Below are 19,048 nucleotides of genomic sequence, written 5' to 3' on the forward strand. Positions count from 1 at the left end.
AAAAAATCGCCCAAAAATGGGATCGGGAACGGGAAAACCGAAATGAGTGGCATTGCAACACAATGATTTCAAATGTGTTCGTGTCGCCACCTGCGTTGTAAGGGTAAAATAAACAAACAATTGAATAATTTCAAATGTATTCGCCGCTTGCATTTTTCCGACACATTATCATTACTGTAATTTAATTTGATTATTAATTATTAATTTGAAACTGAAACATTCACTTATCGAAACACATCGAGAAACGGGAACGGGAACGAGAATTAAATGCGTTATTGTGGCATTGCAACGCATGCCGGGTTCTGCTAGTTTATTATAAAAATGAGACTAAATAATATGATTTATTTAAATTTTAAGTCTATTTCCCGCGAAAAACTAAAATACTGGATCACATGGTATCTACATACATATACATATATACATGTACATATGTGGGTTCGTGTGAATGTATTTTGATTAATGTGATTAACACCGGTTTAAATTTTCCGGTTTTTCTGGAATGCATTTTATTACTAATCATTTTTGACCGTTATTAAATTTTAACGAAATAAAAATGATTATCAAAATACCATGTTTAATTTTTCTTACCTTCAAATATTCCCTTGTCCATATTTGTAATAAGTTATCTTAAGCATTATCGATGTTTACTAGTTATTTCTTAATGTATGTAATGTTCTTCTTAAAAATATATACATAGGTCTATAAAAAACTGTTTATTTTCATTTAGGTATTCATTACACTTACAAGCAATTTTTTTCGATCATATTTTTTTCTAAATCAATTATAATTTCGTATATTTAGCGATACAAACAAGGTCCAATGAGTTTCGATGTTAGCCAGATATTGTTCTTTTTTATTATTTGTATATGTATGAACGAGTATGTTGACAGTTTTTCTTAATCGATTCAAAATCAATATACATATATGTACATTGATAGGGAATTTCAACCTTTTTTTATTAATGTCAATTAATTATAAAATACGTGTACTTTATTTTTCACATCTAACTACTTCATTGAGTATTGAACATTTGGGAAATTTAAGGATACAGTTTTTTTAATTAAATTCAGTAGTAGCTAGATATTTTATATAATAAATAAAAGTCCATGTTTAAAATCAGAAATTTAATAAAAGAAAACACGAAGAAAAAACAATTTGTGTTTCACCTGTCAATGCTGTGCTTATTTTGTCATTTAAAATAAAATTCGGTATATTATATTACAAAATTGAACGGTCACTGAGTTCAATGCTGTTTTCGTTTGTGCCATTAACATATATGTACATTTTATCTACAGGATTTTATAACCACATTATAATCAGTTTTTTTTTAATTGTATTTTTATTACGTTTCATTCACGACAATTTGATAAGTACCATAACAGGAAGCGATTGACACATAATATATAGTTTTGAAATAAATAACAATTCACAGAGAAGTTACGAATCCCACGATTGACCATCTCTGATATGTCTCGAATATATATTTGGACTTGGCTAGCGGACAGTTCAAGATATTTTTACCCTCCTTCAGTACCGGTCGCTTCATTTTGAAATTACAATTCCATCTTATCGAGTTCAACAAAGTGAGAACTGTATTAAATACGTATGTCTTTAAATTTAATATTAAACATAAATGTATTCTATTACGGCATAAGATTGGATCGTGTGTCAATCCATCTTACTCCTCAAAGAGCTTATTCAAAATAAGATATATTTTTTAGAGTGATTGATAGGTAAAGAGGTAAATAGATTGATTACATTTCGGAGTTTAGGGATTAGCCAGAATTTAATATTAACTTCCCTCTGTATGTAATACATATTTATTTTATAGAAAAATTACAGTTTTGAAACATTTTACAATTTCTATAATATTTTTAAATCAATTTTTTTCACTAGATCACTATCTCCAAAACTGTTTGTATACATAGATAATATTTCATAGTGGTAGTTTATCGCATGGTAAACATTTACGATATACCATACTTATATACATATGTACACATATAATGCACTTGTGGGTTGTCCGAAGTGTAACGTTACTTGCGCAACTGAGATGTATCCAGTTACCAGGTGGTAGTCTGACCGGAAAAGCGACATAAATGTAAATTAGACTACATCTCATACTACTTATCATCTCGAAATCGATATTTTATATAAATTTGCATAATAGAACGTGTCCAAGACTATGTAGATTGCATTAGAGATGATCCTTTGAATGTCAGTGCACGTGTATTCGTTCACAATCTATAGGTACACATATATTTGGTACTCGTATTAATATGATTGCGTAAGTTCTTGCCCGTTTGTCATTAAATAATGCATACCGTCGCTTATGAAAATCGGGCATGAGTTTATGCAATAACTAATACTTTATTTTTATTTTTACTATAAATTATAAATTGTAATATTTCTTGGTAATTATAATAATGCACAACGGTCAATGTTGAGTCGTTTGCCATGTCCTAAAAAAAATTCTAGCTAATTTTCCTTCGGTTTATTTATTATTAAATTCGCAAACACTTCACTAGAAGGACGCGCTTAAAATCAGGGCAATTAATCAAATTTATGTTTCGACACGCGTTTCATTGACACGTATTCCAAAATTTTGGAATTAATATTTCCGTATCAGATTTTCATCTCCGATGCTAATAAATTAATTTCCAAATTTCGCTACGCTTCAAATAGCAAAGTTTGCGAAATTCTACCAATAAACATCGCAAATATGAAGCTGTACAAAAATTTTCTATAGAAATTCGCTACACTTTATATACAACAAGGTGGGCACACTTAGACAATACCAATCATTATAATACGCATTTGCACATAAAACTGGATGGTAATACTCCATGACATGACGAGGGTGGGGTGCTCCGTGGCATGACAAGAGATTTTGCTCAGTAAATCTTCTGGATATCGGTGATTTCACTGGGAAAACTAATTTTATATTTATTATATTTTCGTGGCGGAAGCCAAATTTTCAGTTCCAAAAACACTATTTCTGTTTGACTTAATTTACAAATTGTTATTACTTCTTTTAATTCGATATGTCCAGAATCTTGGAAAATCAGAATAAACGTATTACAGGCCACCAGTATTTTTAGATATATTGTTAAACGCAATATATTATATTTAATGTTTTGCGAAATATTTCTCGAAACGATGAAAACTGGACTTATGCCACTTTCGAATATAACGGCAACATTAATTATGATTGAATCGATTAATTCCATGGGTTCGGTGATCTCACGCGCGGCACTAAAATCTCGATTACGGAACATCTGGCACCCGAAAATTCCATCTATCCGGAGCCACGCACGCGAACTGTCATACTAACGAGAACTCGAGTGCCAAATATTCCGTCGTCATGATTTTCATGGCAACGATTGAACAATTATATGTAATGTTTGTTGATCGATGTTTGTAATTGGCCTTGAATAGTACTTATGTAAATGTTATTCAAATTATATCTACATATATGCCCAAGGAAGTTCGTGACGACTTTTATTTTCAAAATAGTGATGAGACCATGATAAAAATGACGATTTTCTGAAAAGAACGCTTCCGCCATACAAATGTTCGTTGTAAGCGTGGCGCGCTCTGTATGAGAGTTTCTGGTAAAACGACGACTTTGAATTTTCGTTAATCAGTCAATACTTATAATAATCGATCCAAGTAAATTGAAATAGGTGAATATTGAGCATTCATTTTTGTTTTTATAAGACAAAAAATCGAAACTATTTTAAAAGAAAAATATATTTGAAAAAAGCCCACTTTTTCGAAATAAACTGATTGGTTTGGAGGCACATGATATATGGATTATAAAATTTGTGATTTTTTATTTAATGTTTTTTTGACAAGACGCAACTTTTCCACTAGGCGCATTCAAAATTTGCGTTTTTCGCTCTGGCCTTGTAGATTTTTCGAGCCATCCTGGTATAGTTATAAAAGAAAACCAGGAAAATAGAATTTTCAAATACGTATTTCATTCCTATGTATTTAAGCTTGCTACTTCTTCCTTTTTTACTTTTCTTTGAAGAAATATCAAAATTCGTATGCACAGTTCAAATATCATTAAAAATTCAAATCGGAAAATAGACAGAATTTTTGCTTACACAGCTGAAAATAAAACGACATGAGATAGGTATCTGCATATCATATTATATATGATATGCAGATACCTATCTCCATTGATATAATGATAAAAGTAAATTAGGCAAATGTTTACTTTACGTACATACGTATTAGGCGGTGTAACGACCTTGCCATAAGAACCTCACACACTCACGATATTCACGGAATGTTTTCAAAATGATAAACACGATCGGTGACCGATGTGTATATACATACATAGTTTATATATAAATGTAACAATTGCAGGCACGATAGCACTTGTGCAGTGACAGCCACAACAGTGACCAGTGACCAGTGGACGTACCAGTAGGGGGGACTAGTAGTATTGTATATATTGTATGAATGTACATACATATGTACATATAATATATGTATAATCGATCGACAGCTAAATGTGGTGAAGTAGAATCAGTGCAAAAAAATGTGGGATTCAGAAGAGGGTTGGACCTCTGAAATATTGGACATAGTGCGAGAGGACATTGAAAATACCACTAGGTATTATGCGCTAGAACGTGGACAGTTTTTGAACTTTGCTAAGGGTCTAGGACAGTTTTTTTATTTGATCGATCACAGAGAAACATCTTTTGAAGACACGACTCAAGTTCCCAATTTCTTTAGACAGGTAAGAGAAAATTCTGTCTATATTCCATTATACAATATTATTTATTATTTATATAATATATTATATATATATATGATGTGTGTGTGTGTATGTGTGTGTGTGTGCATGTTATTTATTTATTTAAAGTTTGGATCACTGTGGCATTACAGGAATTCCTAATACGCTCACAATGGTCGAAAAGAAACGAAATAAATTAATTATGCAGAAGTTAAAAACATATTTATACATACATACATACATACAGTTAATAAAAAGCAAAAGTTCAAGCAATAACTGTAATATAATATATAGTAATGTGTGACTGTAAAATTGTTTTTTTGTTTCCCTTTTTTAATTTTTACTTTAAATGATAGAGCTATAGAGATAAAGTTAGAGGTGCAAATAAAAGATACGAAAAATCAGATCACAGTAAAATATTTACAAACAGTGGTACATATCTTGTATAGAGTTTCGGTTTATGTAAATATTCTAATAAAAAAAGAATTATTCGACATTTTCAACTAAAAAATAATATTATAAATTTTACGGTTTCTGAAAAACATAAAAGTGAAGTTGTTTTGATGTGAAAAATTAAATAACACTACATATAGTTTTGGATCACTAATTGATTAATTTAGCATATTAAGATTTTAATTTTAAATATATAGATGATTTATTATATTCCGATTTTATTTTCGTGTCGTATGTTTTAGATGATTGCATAAGTTCGTTCCTATTTACATACCTTTGAAAAACGTATGAAAATCGGAAATGATCTTATGCAACCATTCAATATGTTCGATTAGAAATTCAATTGAATTTTAAGTATATTCCCTGTTTTAAATTATTCCAAGCTGATGAATTTCAAGAAATAATGATGTATAATAAGAATTTATGATGTATAAAAATAGAAGTATAAAATATTGTAAGAAGTGAAGTTAAAAAATACCATAATTATTTAGAACGATTTTTTAAAATACGCTTTTGTAATTTATACATAATGAAATAACACAAATAAATTTCACTTTACAGTCAAATTTATATCAGATTTCATAGCATTTTTATTTACGTAAACATAAAATTTTATTACGTTATTTATTTTTCCAAATAAAAGCGATTCAATTCACGTTGTTTACCAATTGATACATACATACATGTACATATGTATGTACATACGTACATACATATGTAAAGGTATATTTTCCTTAATGTCGCGCAATAAAATATAATATCACTCTCCGTAATAATAAAAAAATACTTGGTAAATACATTCTTTGTAGACATGTAAACATAATATAATTGATCGACAAGTAACAAGTAAACAAGTTAATTGCGCAAAAAGGACACGCTCGATGTGTTTTTGAAATTTATTAAGAGCAAGGATAGGTACATTGAAATTGTGTATTCAATTATAAGAATCGTTTTCATAGCTTGTTTTTTTGATATCTAAATGTATAAATGTGTGAATTCGATTAACCATAGGTATACACCAGTTAATTTTTCGAACGAATTCACAAAATTTTATCATTAAACCAATTAAAAAAGTAGCAGTATATGTATGCTTGAGTTTGCGTGTTAAAAATGCGTTAAAATTTTTACCTGAACTTATTCGGTTAAATATCGTCGACGTAATCGCATCAAGGTTAAATGCATCAACTACTTTCATATCACTGTTTATTTTTACAAAATTCGCCCGTTATGTGCCTCTATACATGTAGATACATATATAAAATACACACATACAAAAATATCAGAACGTTCTTTGAAGTTGTTTTTTTTCCAGATTTTAAATTCGACCATTAAATCTTCTTTCATAATCGTCCATGCAAAGCTTGCACATGCTTTGATTGCAAATTTAATGTTTTGACGAATTTTACATATACATATGTACTTCCTTCTGTATTAAATTAACATAGAAAACCTATCACGTCTATTGTCGTGCTTTGTAAATAATTCATTATTTTAAGAATGAAATTCTTTATTCTATTTAAAACATTCGTATGACAAAGTATGTTTTTTCTTTATCTATTTTTGCATGCATACATATGTACATATAACGAGTCATGTTGGATTTACTTAACAGGAAATTCTTCGACATTGTATTATTTTAAAATGTATATATTATATTATAGATAAATATCACGATTTCACTTGGAAGTGACACTGTTCTGTATCGGGAAATAATATATTAATGTTTCAAGTATAAATTAATAACAAATGAGATTCAATTTTCCTGCCGACTTATTTTATGTTATGTCTTTTGTTTATTTTTAATTTCGTGTCAATATTTAATGCATTGCATAATCTTTTTTTTTAAGTCATGGCCTTACTTCATCCTCTTCATTGTGCTTGAAAATTTAATTCTTATTTTGGAAGGAAAGCCGTCAATAAGACTGAACGACACAATCACCAGCCTATCTAATGGTCTCATACAAGAATGTGGAAGGTCAGTACATATATACATACATACATATACTATTATATGAAATCGAGTGCAATTTGTAAACATTTATGCAATACGATGACGTTTCAACGATAGTATCGTACTTTACGCAACTAAAGGGTGAAAGAGAATTAGTAGAGGGTCAAAAATTTTTCAAATCTTTTGCATATTGTAATATGATATGTACATACATATGTATTATTTCATAGATAATTGATATGCATGTATGTGATTTCTTTCATAGACTATTGGTCAAATATATATCGTAACATTTACAATATGAATTAATACATCGCATAAAGATAAGAACATACTCTAAAGTGAGTCGTGGCACGTCTAGTTAGACTCTAGCTGTGATAGGCATTTCTTCATGTCACTGTTAATTAGCACGATATTATTATGGGTGCGATTTAACTGAACATTGAGAAAAATACTTTGTATCTTAAAAAAAAATGTTTGTGCATTTAAAATTTACATTATTTTCGGTGCATTAAACAATCTCGTATTGTGCATCGAATAAAATATTTTGACATTGTAAAGTGATCATTAAAAAATATGAAACGATCATTCGAAAAAATAGATTTTAGCATTATACAAATAGTGGCAACGTTGCAGGCAACTGTCAAAAGTGTTTACTATTGTTTACGTATTACGTATGAATATGAATGATGATGTCAGGTTGTAGAGTCGAAGTCAAGGTCGTAGGTGTCGAAGATCGCAAGCCGAAGAGTAAAAAAGAAGGAATCCAGTAGAGAGAAGCGTTGGTCGTTGTCGGTTCATATTTTGGTCATTGTAATACACATTTAAGTAGCAAACATCCGCTTTTAAACTAGAAATTTTTTTTCAATTATCAGAGCAAAGTTTCTAATAAAATCTGTATCTGTAATTTAAAAATGTACACAATTTTTTGTAATGTACAGAAACATTTTTTTAATTGCTTTTTTAAATGCACATTTATTTTATGGACGTTTAAATTGTTCCCTATTATTATTTCGACTATTTTCTCCCACATTTCTTCAAATATGGGAATTTACGTTATTTTTACTCTATAATATGCTAGCAGCGTGGATTAGTGGTTAGCATATTATGCTCTCGAGCACTAGTATATGTTGGCCAGATCTTGGTTTGTGACTCCAGGTTGATCGTTTCCTATCAGAGTTTGCCAATTTTTCTGATATTCATTGAAACGGTTCCTGTAAATTGGCATCTCTTTTCCAATCTCTCTTGCAAATCATTCATTAGAACAACGCTGTGGCTTATCGATCACTATCAATCCTATGTCAGTACAAGGATAAATTATCACCGAAAACACTCTAAGGGATAAGTTTAGTCCTAGATTGTCATAGCATAGATCAGGCGTGCTAGCGTTTCTTTAAACACGTATTTTTTTTACACATATTGTTTTTATAAATATTATTTTATCATATCGCTCCACAATAGCTAAATAAAGCAAATAATTATTTTCTGTCGGTTTTGTTTAAACCGCAATGAGGAGAGTTGCGGAAATCGGGTACGCGTTTCTGATTTACCTATATATGAATTTATATGTACAATATATATAATTTAACTTCAAATTTTGAAATAAGCATATTATATACGCGTGTAATATAATACGAATACAGTAATGATATATGTAGACTATGTACATCATTCTAAATATATTTTTTTTACCGGGAATGTGAAAAAATTTCTTTGCGCTTTTCACTTTGCTTCATATTGCGTAGCATTTGAATCTCTACTAAATTGTTGGCTGGAATTCTTTGTAACAAAATAGCCCTACATATTTGTATTTGTAAACTTAAAGAGTCAGCTCAAGTATTAAGTGAGCAGTTGCTAGCAGATCTAAAAAATTAATTCAAAATAAAACAAATTACAAATTCAAGACTGCGCATTTATTTCTGACGACTTTTGAATTTTAATATATATATATTTCAGATTGTTGTTTAGAGGTGGAGAATCTTTAGCATACGTTTTCATCTACAACCACTTTCGAATTGTTGATCTAAAATGGGATTATGCATTAACGTGGTATGCTGCTGCTATCGGGGTAGATTTTTGTTACTATTGGGTACACAGAGCAAGTCATGGTAAATATTTATTGTTTCGATTATTTGTACTAAACACAAATATTTATTTAATACACATGTTTTAAAATTGATTCCAATTATTACGATTATGTAGAAGTGCATATTTTGTGGGCGCAGCATCAAGTGCACCATAGTTCAGAAGAGTTTAATTTGGCTGTGGGTCTTCGACAATCTGCTCTGCAAGGATGGTGTGGATTTGTATGTATTATTATTTTTTTATGCTCAATCGTAATTTTTATGTTTTTATTTGAATTATATATTTATATACTAGTGTTGTACCCGTTGAAATTTCGACGTTTGGTTTATATATATATGTATATATACATATATACATGTATATATATATATATATATATATATATATATATATATATATATATATATATATATATATATATATATATATATATATATATATATATAATTGCATAAGAAATGTTGAAAATTGATATAATTTTGAATGAATGTATTTCAGATATTTTATCTTCCGATGGCTTTCATCATACCCCCAGCTCACTTTCTGACTCATCAGCAGTTTTCATTGCTATACCAATTTTGGATTCACACTAAGGCCATAACCACTTTGGGACCTTTGGAATACATTTTCAATACACCACGGCATCATCGTGTTCATCACGGTACAAGAAAAAAAATCAATTCTATAAATAACGCATTATTAATCTATTTGATATACGAATTCGACGTTGTGGATTTCAGGATGTAATAAATATTGCTTGGATAAAAATTACGGAGGCTTTCTCATTATTTGGGATCGCATGTTTGGCACGTTTGCGCAAGAACGCGAAAAAGAAGACATAGTATACGGTTTGGTTTATAATCAACCGTCATTCAATCCTCTACACCTTCAGGTAAATCAATCACAATTAAAATACATAATATATTTATTTTTTTAAACCAGAAAATTGTTTTAACGAACGAATCAGAGATGTCGCTATTTCATATATATTTATGTGTTTCTATTATATGCATGTACATACATACATATGTGCACATCATCAGTCGATATGTATAATAAGATCGTATAAAAACATTTTTTAAATCATATAGTTTTAATGTTTTTTTTTCATGTCTCGACTATTGGAATACTCGTCATATAATCACACTGATATGGTAAATCTTCTATCAACTCTTGTTAATGATTGAAAAAAAATCTAAACTAGTCTCAAATTAACTCATAAAGTATTTTCATCGAAATTATTTGTATGTAGGTACATATTTGCAATATTTCAAGTAAATTGGCTCGGTCAAAATTTGTTGCGAGAACTATTTTTAATGCATAGTTTGGTCAAATTGATCAAAATCATTAGTAATGACAATTAGCGGCGAAAAGCATCCTACTAAATTGATTTGACCCATCATTGAATTTTATAGTATTTTATGATAAAAGTGGGCACGTGTAAATAGACTTTCAAATATTTTTAATCACATATTATACATGCAATTAGTGACACTCGCTCATCTGTAATGCAAATTTAAATCAATTTGCATAACATTCGCTCAACGAGAAAAACCCTTTCAGGCCGTATTATTGAATTAAAAATTTTCATTTCAAATTTTATTAGTGAAATGAAAATGTATATATTTATACCTGCATACTTTGCGGCTGTACTTTTGACAAAAATAGCAACAATTTGATTAAACTACGTATGTATATTATGTTATTCAACACTGCATGTCAACAGCTTGGCACAGCAATGCACGTAAAAAAACTTTAATTCATATTATAAAGCACCGACCAAATCGGCTTACATATATGTACATACATACATACATGACAGAGTGTGACGATACGGTGTAATATTGCTTGCGTCTTTAGTCAACATTGTCACATATGACAATAAACATTCTCATATTGTGACAATGTTTAGTCAACATTGACACATTATGACGTTTCCAAAAATATTCATCTACACATGGCAACACTTACGGTAGTACGGTTGCACTCACCACTATGACATCTCATCCAAAGAATAAACAGTTCTCCTTGATACGTTTCGATGATTTGTATGTACTGCTGTATAATATGAGTAGATCGTGTCGGCTACCGCTGCTTTGGTACGTCGCACACACATTACAGAGCATACAGAGCATGTGTCCATATAGAATGTACTAAATCACACATATTTGTCGTACCGCTCTTTTACGTGCAGTTTTGTGCTGCACTTTACTGCACTTAAGGTGCTGGCTTGAGCTGTACCGGTATAAACGAACCTGGATGTAAATTAAAACATATTTTCAACATTCAAATATTGCACAAATTCAAATGTACATATGTATGTGAAAGGAATTAAAGATTAAGTATTAAAAATAAAATAAATCAATGTTCTGTTATGCGGCAAAATTTTTACTTAACGCTTTATTCTCCGTCACTGATTTAATTTTGGGGAAATTGTGCCGCTTATTTTAATTAAGATTTCTCCGAGAAAACAATTTAACGGCAACCTGAATTGAAGCTTTTCGACAAAGAAAATTTGTTCCCGAGCGTTTAATTCAACTGAGCACTCCTGCTCATAAAACAGTAGATATTTTCCATAGTTGACTGTCGATTATTTCTTTACTCAACAAACAGCGTCTCGCCGGTCGTTCCAATAAATCTCTAGCACTAATTTCCCAATAGACGATCGTGCCGTTTTGCACATTTCCATCCAATCAGAGAAAATTACGTAGTGTCACTAGTATCGGAAATAGCAACGTACATCTATCTCCATTAGATATGTATGTAAATACGTGCGAAAACTAGTCTCGTTCATTCTCCCCTGTCGGAATATCCAGGACGGCGATAAAAACACTTTAATTGAGTTTTCCAATAATGGACCTCGATGCCAAATATCCTAATGTTTTTCCACACCTACGAGTATGTATATTTGATCATGTTTTTTTTTGTTAATTTTGTTTCAGACGTTTTATACGGTGTACGTGATGAAAGCGATCGCATCGTACAATTATTGGTGGTTTCGTTTTGCAGCTGCATTCGCTGGACCGAGTTGGTCCCCGGGAAAACCGAGACTGGGCGAGGAAACCGAAAAAATGGATGTGAGTTTAATATAATATTCTTTCATTTCATAGCAGCAAAATTGCGAAATATCTAACAAAACGAAAATCATGAAAATTCCCAGAATATCAGGATCTAATGATATTAGTACTTAGTGGATAATAATATTAATAATGTTAATACTTAGTAACAGATAATACTGTTAATATTAGTACTTGGCGGATTTAATCAATTTATTCGTTAGCTGCGATTTCTATTCACTTAATTTGATTTCCGGCGGAATGTAAAAATCATTATTTTAAATTATTAAGCGAGCGTCACAAATTGTAATGTGTCATAATTAAATAAATAATTAGACGTATTGTGTCATAAATTTAAGTAAATAATTATATATTTTCATATGTACATGTGTACGTACATTCTTAGAGAGTGATTCGGTACTACCGGTAGTACTAAAATATAATTATTTAAATTTTGTTGAATTGTTTTCAATTTAGAAAAAAAACGTAGTATCCGCGAATTTGTTTGGATTAGTCGAAAAATGAGTCAATATCATCACTCACTGTCCTTTTTGACCTGCTATTCAAAGAAACCTCTAAGTATATCAAAAATTTTAAATCAAAAATTAAATACAAAACAGATAAAAACACCCTAGCTAAATGTGCATTATGTCACAATGAACACCCAGCAAACTACATACAAAGGCTGCAATGTCCTACCTGTAGTGACGGAGGAAGGAATAATTCCAGAACACCAATTTGGGTTCAGAGCAAACCACTCCACAATCGAGCAGGTCCATAGAGTGGTCCAAAAAATCCGACAAACTCTGAAAGATAGAGAATACTGCTTTGCAGCCTTCTTAGACATAAACAGGCATTTGGCAGAGTCTGGCACAAGGGGTTGATATATAAGGTCAAAAAGGAGCTCCCACACACTTTATACACAATTATTAAATCGTATATCGAGGACAGAATATTCCAAGTGAGACAAGGCGAGGCGTTTTCAAAGCTATACAAAATCAGAGCGGGAGTACCACAGGGATCCATTTTGGGACCAATATTATACACGATCTACACAGCAGACATCCCAACACCAAACAAAAATGTCACAGTAGCAACGTACGCCGATGACACAGCATTCCTAACAAGTAGTAGCGACCCCACGCTCGCATCGGAAGTGCTACAGGATCAATTAAATGGCTTTCAAGAGTAGATGAAAAAATGGCGAGTGAAGGCTAGCACTGGCAAATCTGTTCATGTCACATTCACACTTCAACGAGGGAACTGCCCAGTAGTCAGACTGAAAAACGATGAACTGACTGAAAGTACCGCAGCAAAATACCTGGGTTTCACCCTTGATAGGAGACTGACATGGAAAGATCACATCAAAAATAAAAGACAGGAACTCACCCAGCGGCTACACAAAATGAACTGGTTGATAGGAAGAAAATCCAGTCTAATATTAGAGAATAAAATGTTAGTATATATGTAAGTCAATCTTAAAGCCAGTCTGGACATTTGGTATCCAACTATGGGAAACGAGTAGTAATTCTAACGTAGAAATCATACAACGATTCCAAAATAAAGCTCTTAGAATAATAAAAAATGCCCCATGGTTTGCGAGAAACATTGAAATTCATAAACATGTATCTATACCATTAATTAAAATTGAAATAGATATTTATACAAAGAACAACAAGACTAGACTCGAAACCCAATCAAACGAGCTGACAAAAGCTCTTATAAAGTCTAGTGCAAAAGACACTAGACTAAAGCGCCGCAGAGTGCTTGAATAATTGATAAAAAGCTGGCAATTAAAGGATTGCCAAAACTTTTAAAATAAAATTGACCAGTGATAAAATTTGCTTATTTGGTCGATTGCAAATATTTATAAAAAAAAATAGAAAAAATATTGAATACGTGTCCGGACATTTCATCACAATACCATTTCATCGCGGGGACATCTCACTGACAGATTTCATGCAAATATTTTTTATCCACAATATTAATCTTTAATTTTTATTTTGACTATACTTTTAAAAATGTTTATTGAAACTGTTATTCAAATATTTGGAGCAATGATTTTTTGAATCGTACTATGCAGTTACTCTTTTTTAATCAAATTAATTGAAAATTTTCTAGCTTTCTTTTATCAACAAAACAATGAATTAAATATTTTGTTCAAAAAATTTTATTGCCGTTTAATATACATAATTAAAAAAAATAGTTGCGAGAAATCTGTCGGTGAGTTGTATAAGAGTTGTACATATAAGACAATAAGAATCCTCGTTTCGGAAACCTATCTTTTTAACTTGGCAATTATTTAAAAACATATACATATGTACATATAATATTTATGAGCTAAAACAATCCCTTTCGCACAAATATTCTTCAAAGCAAAAATGTATTTACTCTTTTTTTGAGGTTAATACGCACTGTGTGGAAGGACTAAAATGATTAACCAACAATAAATCTCAAATTAATGAATCAATATTTTATTAACCATTAATTTTAATTTTATTGCACTCATTGCGTAAATAAATCAATACCGGTACTAGCGATAGTAAGAATTTTTCCTCGGTAGTACCAGTAGCGACAAATTTCTGTATTTATGGAATCCCTAGACCAAATAAACGAATATTTGTTAGTAAATATCATGCGTAATATATGTATGTGCATATATGTAAATGTATTTATGTATTTGTTTTGTTTACATTTAAAAAATATATGATATTGACATTTCAAGTATAAACAAGTCAGAATTCTCATAAACGCTTTTAATTCAAATATTTATTTTCTAGATACGACATCGCAAAAAGTACGACGTTGTTCTTCCCGTCTGGTGCAATTTTTACCTTTTAATTCACTTTGGTGTGGTTGTATATGGATTTCAAGAACTCGCAATAAGGCACATGGTATGTTATATTAAATTTTATACATTAGTTCCGATTTAAACAATTTATTCATGTATATGTATATGTATGTATGTAGATGGACGTGTGCATATATGTACATACATATTTTCATACATACGTTCATACATGTATGTATGTTTGTATGTATGTACTCGTCCTTACTGATCCCTGATTTATTGAGGAGCTTACAAATCCAAGCATACACATCTAAGGTCAACAAGGAAGCTTGGTAACCCGGCTTAATATTTAATACTGAACCTTTTACTATATAAACGTCCTTAATCCAGGGCCGGCGTTGTTTCGATCATAACAATGTTATTTACGTAACTTTTACACGATAAAACGTTTAAACAAAACCACCCGCTGAAGAATTCGCTTTGACGACTGTTGAATATACTTTATAAATTTACAAATTATTTCCATTTGTAGTAAGAAGATGTTTACGATATGCTGAAAAATGTATACATTTCAATTTGATATTTTCGGATTATTTCCATTGTACATATGAATTTATACCATTCAATATGTACATACATATGTGCATATGTCCTTACCGGTCTCCGTGACGAGCCGGAATGTGAAATTACCGAAAACGCAAATATCGGAAGGCAAAGATCGAAAATCGAAAGATAAAAAATAGGTGCATGGTAAACGGTACATACTCACTTAATTTGCGCGAGCAGGATACAACAGGAAAAAGAGGAACAGGCTTTTCCTACCGTATTAATGTGCGCACGCAGAATACGGGAAGAAAAGCCTGTTCCTCTTGTTCCTGTTGTATCCTGCTCGCGCAAATTAAGTGAGTATGTACCATGCACCCTTTTTTTTGATCTTTCGACTTAAGATCTTTCGATTTTCGATCTTTTCCTTCCGATATTTGCGTTTTTGGTAATTTCACATTCCGGCTCGTGAGGTAGACCCGTCCTTACATAGGTTGAATTCTTTACTTGAATTCCGGGGCTTAAAAATATATATATATATTATTTTGTTAGATTAATTTAAGAAACTTTATATTGCTGATTAATTAATAGTTCAAATTTACATATTTACATAAAAATAGAATTTTTAAGATTAAACAAACAAGTTAATTCTTAGTTAAAAATTGGAATGAAAAGGACTTAATATACGTTTTTTTTACATATACGTACATATATAGCTTTTTAGTTTATTAGCACCATTAACGTAAATATATTTTGAAGATTATAATAATACAAAATTTTATCTAAAATCTCTTGACTGTATTTTATAATAATGGTTTTAACTATTAAAATAAAAACTAGTTATTTTTTGTATATTTTACCATGATGCCATTACGGGTTTTACCCCTGAGCTACACTTATGCTATATATGTATATGTACAATATGTATGTACATTTAAAAACATTTTCAAATAGTGGTTATAAATATAAGTTAAACATTTAGGATGATTTTACCAATTTGATGCTAAACCGTTTCAATAATGAAATCAGATAAATTGAAGTCACAAAATCTGATGAGAAATGATCGAGTTGCAGAAAAAGTCTGGCCAGCAGCTCGCAGAAATACTTTAATATAATAATATTATTATAATAATAATAATAATAATAATAATATATATATATATATATATATATATATATATATATATATATATATATATATATATATATATATATATATGTACATATGTACGTAAGAGTTTAATGGAATCTCAGTATCGTATTATTTCAAGTTTTAAACATGTAATGTATATATATATATATATATATATACATATATATATATATATATATATATATATATATATATATATATATATATATATATATATACATTACATGTTTAAAACTTGAAATAATACGATACTGAGATTCCATTAAACTCTTACGTACATATGTACATACATATGCGTGAAATAAATTTCCCTTTATTTTATAATCAAATTTTACTCGTCGTCACGATCAATTTTCCATTAGGATAATGAAGTCGCTTTTAAATGAAACTATGAATAAACAATAACTTTTATTCGAACATCCTTCTACAATCTCGTTACGAAGTAATCTAATTTCACGTAGAATAGCCGAACTTTACAAGTACATATGTACATATATGTACATACATAGTTAGCAACTCGAAAGTTAGATGGCAACTCGGCAACAAAAGGCCCCCAATACAGTGTTGTTTGTTCGCTGTGTACACAAACGGCACTACATACATACAAACACATCTATTATATACGTTCTTCTTATTTTATTTTCAGGGTATGACTCCACTTTCAGTCCTATATTTCGTCATATATATATTGGCATCTCTCACCGTAATGGGCATGATGTTCGATCGGCATCCAGCAGCAATGCTTCTAGAACTTTTCAGATGTCTAGTTTTTGCATATATGAGTAGAAATTACGCTTTTGAAGGCTGTGACAAAACTACTATGCTCTGCTTTCAAATTTTCTACGTCACGTCTGCCTTATGGTGGTGCTTGTACGAGTTTCGAGTCATGGAAATCAAAGAGAGGAAGATCAAATGAATCAGTTATTTTTATGTATTGTATTGTACTTTTAAAACAACAGTATGTAATGTAAATATTTAACAATTTAACTGTTATGCAATTATTTTAATGTTATTATAGTATGGTTGCCCACCGATTTAATGTGTACTTTGTATATAACACAATACAAATTCTATTTTACGTTGATAGACTGTTAAACTTTAAGCTCGTAGTTAGTGTACATACATACATATGTATATATTAAGATGTATTATATATAATTGAGTGTTCCTTACATTCTGTTAAATGTATTTTGTAAATAGTAAAATAACGGACTGTTAAATTTAAATAAATATATGGTTTTAAAAGTTATGTAGTTTTATTTCATTTTTTAGAATAGTACACTTTTATCTGATTTTTTGATTTTTAAATGCTTTTTATTATTACAAAATTATGTTCACAATACATCTTATATCTATTTTAATAGCTACTGATCTACTGATCATTTTCTATTTTACAATTTAATTTAATTTGGTTAGTAATCATAGTATTATATTATTCTAATGGTAATCTACAGCATAATAGGAAAAAGAGTGTATTTATACCTGAAGGGTATAGACATTTACACTTTTATCTAAGGCTGGTCCAATAGAAGATTTTCTCAGATAATATACATATATCGGAATAATCGGATAATAATAATAATATATATCGGAAATCTTAATGGGATAATATTTTTGGCACGGCTGTAAAATAAATTACACGACATGTGTCAAAAAGACATTTAATGTCAAATCAACATCTCTAAAATTGCTCGCACGACAGATTCGCTGTCAGCCCGGCAAATCAAGCATCAAATTTGACGTTTCAGTGAAATCATAACCAGTTATATTTTCACTAGGTATAGTTCATTGAAATCATACCCAATTACATTTTAGAAATTATAATTTTTGACAGTTGGTTTATAGCGCGTCGCCCCGCTCCTGTCCATTCCAACTCTTCTCATGGTCCACACATCGAATATCTTCGTATCTTGGCAGCCAACACTTATTTATTTAAGGGTTAGGTTAGGTTAGGTTAATTTAGGGTTGGTTTTATTAATTTAAGATTAGGTTATTAGGGTCGGTATTTATTTTTGTCAAATTTTATTTTTGTTACGGGCAACCCATTTGACATTTGATTTGCGGGCAGACACCGAATCTGTCGTGCGAGCTATTTTAGAGAGGGGCACTCTTTTTATTTGCAGGAAGAAATGTTTCATTTGTATATAGTGTCGTGATAAATACCTACATAATTTGTCTGAAAATAGGGCTATTTTGCCGGGCCGATAAATGGTATTCAATCTTAATTGTATTTAAAAGTTTAATTTGTCGCAACTTTATATACGAT

General features: G+C 30.4%; 1 protein-coding gene across 1 annotated transcript; it reads left to right on the top strand.

Moving 5' to 3' along the window:
- Positions 1-1,528: 1,528 nt before the first annotated feature.
- Positions 1,529-18,030, top strand: LOC143919815 (alkylglycerol monooxygenase-like). The gene is made up of 10 exons (XM_077442357.1): positions 1,529-1,603; positions 4,378-4,753; positions 7,051-7,178; positions 9,111-9,262; positions 9,357-9,460; positions 9,738-9,900; positions 9,980-10,131; positions 12,182-12,316; positions 15,076-15,189; positions 17,429-18,030. The coding sequence occupies exons 2-10, from the start codon at positions 4,553-4,555 to the stop codon at positions 17,696-17,698; spliced, it is 1,419 nt and encodes a 472-aa protein (XP_077298483.1). The 5' UTR covers positions 1,529-1,603; positions 4,378-4,552; the 3' UTR covers positions 17,699-18,030.
- Positions 18,031-19,048: the final 1,018 nt, after the last annotated feature.

Source organism: Arctopsyche grandis, chromosome 1 (genome assembly GCF_051622035.1).
Source record: "Arctopsyche grandis isolate Sample6627 chromosome 1, ASM5162203v2, whole genome shotgun sequence".
In the NCBI taxonomy this organism is placed as follows: domain Eukaryota; kingdom Metazoa; phylum Arthropoda; class Insecta; order Trichoptera; family Hydropsychidae; genus Arctopsyche; species Arctopsyche grandis.

Excerpts from the sequence above, each read along its gene's own strand:
- LOC143919815 (XM_077442357.1), top strand. The coding sequence starts at position 4,553 with ATGTGGGATTCAGAAGAGGGTTGGACCTCTGAAATATTGGACATAGTG. Across the intron at positions 9,901-9,979 it reads GCATCATCGTGTTCATCACG|GATGTAATAAATATTGCTTG; the intron begins GTACAAGAAAAA and ends TGTGGATTTCAG. Across the intron at positions 15,190-17,428 it reads AACTCGCAATAAGGCACATG|GGTATGACTCCACTTTCAGT; the intron begins GTATGTTATATT and ends TTTTATTTTCAG.